General features: G+C 39.8%; 1 protein-coding gene across 6 annotated transcripts in view; it reads right to left on the bottom strand.

The window, feature by feature from the left end:
• tenm3 (teneurin transmembrane protein 3) overlaps positions 1 to 2500 on the bottom strand; it is a 182399-nt gene that overhangs the window by 87568 nt on the left and 92331 nt on the right. For all 6 annotated transcript variants that reach the window (XM_060046773.1, XM_060046774.1, XM_060046775.1 and 3 more), the window contains one exon: positions 91 to 210. In XM_060046773.1, coding sequence (XP_059902756.1) covers positions 91 to 210 — 120 coding nt within the window. The remainder of the gene's footprint in view (positions 1 to 90; positions 211 to 2500) is intronic.

Genomic DNA, 2500 nt, shown 5'->3' with positions numbered 1-2500 from the left:
AGCCTCTTTGGGTGGTAATCATCAATATCCACTAGCTAGAAGCCAAGCAGGCCCTGATGACAGCCCCGTTGTTAAACCTCAGAGACTCACTGGTGTCGGCAGGAATCATGACGCTGTTCGGAGTGGTGTCCCTCGCTCCCGCACCATTCTCGAATGCCCCGTAGCTTTCGCTCTCCTGCAACTGCCAGTTCAGTCCAAACAGATGCATGGCTGAGAGAGAGTGAGAGAGAGGGAGAGAGAGAGAGAGAGAGAGAGAGAGAGAGAGAGAGAGAGAGAGAGAGAGAGAGAGAGAGAGAGAGAATACATTCGTTATTTATTTAAAAGAAAAATACTATACAGGGAAAATATATTGACTTTCATGCAAACTTTCAGATTTGTGAAACCTAACTCATGCAAATGTCTTCTTATTTTAGCTACATTAAATATGTATTCATTCCAATGTACACTGTCAAGTGATATTTTTTTCATATTTAATTTCCACCACATTTCATTATATTCTTAATCCCCCTTGAAATGTGTTGATGTTTACTTGACATTGCTTTGGAAACATTATTTCTATCTGTATATGCCAAAAAGGAGCATGAAATGACATTCCCTCTCCCCAGGGGAGAGGGAACTGAGCAACAGCAATGGAGAGCCTGTTGGAGACGCAGAATCCCTCAAATTACTTTTAAATTTGACTCTTGTTATTGCGGTACTTCTCCACTGAAACTGCAGTCATCATTGTGTTCATGTGATGTATTCATTTGCATAGAGTCTCCACTTATTCTTAAAGTTCCCTTTGGAACAGTTCTAGTTTGGTATTTGTGACAACCAGGGGTTAAAGAAGAAATAGATTAATTTAAGATTCATGATTCTTTCTTAATCAATTTCACATCTTCCAAAAATCTAATTTGAAATTTGTTATTTTTATTGTTATTTTTACATCATTGCAGTCAGTTGGTATAACGTTTTCAAATATATAAACAACATCATCTTAAATTCTTTACACACTTTACTCTGCTTTGATCCAATAATTTGCCACACTGCCTTTCTAAGCACACAGTGGGCTGGTTAAGACCCTGAAATAAGCAATGTACTGAACCGAGAATCAATTTCGAATCGGGAATCATTGTGAACAAAGGATCCAAATCAATTGGAACAGTAAGATACTGATTGATTCACACCCCTAGTCCTGACTCCATCAGCACCTACTACCAACATAAGAGCGAACGCATGCACTGAGATCTCTACCAACTGTTTGTGGCAGTAGAAGTTGGCCGTTCTGTTTGTTTTTAATTAGTTAAATGACCTCGGCGCTGTGACAAGAACACAATCCTGCTCTCTTAACATTTTCAGAAAACTGCATGAATATTAGATGATATGCCGAGAATATCAATTGCAGCCTGACCAGTTTTAAAGGTTATCTTGAGTTTATATTTGTGCAGTTCTGTAAACTTGTTTTAGTATAAGAAGCTCACTCAACACAAAATTTTCATTCATTCTCATTTCAGTTCCAACTTTCTGGCCCATAACCAATGTTATAGAGATGGAAGGAAACATACAAACACAGGAAAGATTGAATACAGGCAAAGAAGACTACTTCCAAACATATCAAAACAAAAGATTTGTATTACATACTCAATACAATTATTTTAAAAAATATCGTCGAACATGCAGACTGCTCTCTTTGCATTATTGACACACAGACACACAAACACACACACACAACTCCCCCTACCAAATAACGGCATTGACGTTCGATCAATGCAGCTCCAATAACAAACACAGTTGATCAAATCAATATAAAGAAACGACTACACCAAGGAACACAGCTCGGCTAATATAAGCTATTGTTCTCATTTTCTCTCCCATGGTTCTTTGAGCGCCACGACACTGTGTGTGCGATGCGGTGCTCTTTGCTCTGCCAATGCTCTGTTCTGCTCTATCTGTCTTTGTTTCGGTAAGTCGTGCACAGCCCTTTACTCCTACTCCTCCAAGCCGGCCAGCCATCCATGGGCACATAACCCCCCGGTTGACGTCTGCCTTGTTGTTGCTTCCATGGAAAATTGAAGGAAACCCTATATTGGGCTTTTTTACAAATGTCATTCTACAAATGGCAAATGACAGAAAAAAAGCAACTGGTTGACCAGACTTTTTGAATACAGGCCTACACCTTAGCTCATGCATGCACGCACAGTGGCATCATTTTCTATTGGTTGTGGAGCGGAATCATCCAAACAGGTGGTTCCTCTCCATCCAATCCTTCCTTATTCAATGTGGGCATTTCCTACTGGGCTGGCCTGTTTGGTGTTAATTCCAAACAGGTTTATGCTTCAATGTCTTAATAAGTTCTTCAAGCGGGATAATATCCATATTTTGTGAGCTGTTCGGACGTGATAGCTAGCATTTCGAGCCACTAAATAAGACATCCAATCGTGATAGTATCTACATTTTGTGGGTGGTTCGGATGAACTAAGTCGATGGAAGGAGATACCAACTACCTCCAACGATTTAGTCA

The sequence above is a fragment of the Gadus macrocephalus genome, chromosome 3 (assembly GCF_031168955.1).
Source record: "Gadus macrocephalus chromosome 3, ASM3116895v1".
Taxonomy (NCBI): Eukaryota; Metazoa; Chordata; class Actinopteri; order Gadiformes; family Gadidae; genus Gadus; species Gadus macrocephalus.
This window is presented reverse-complemented; position numbering and strand designations above follow the sequence as displayed.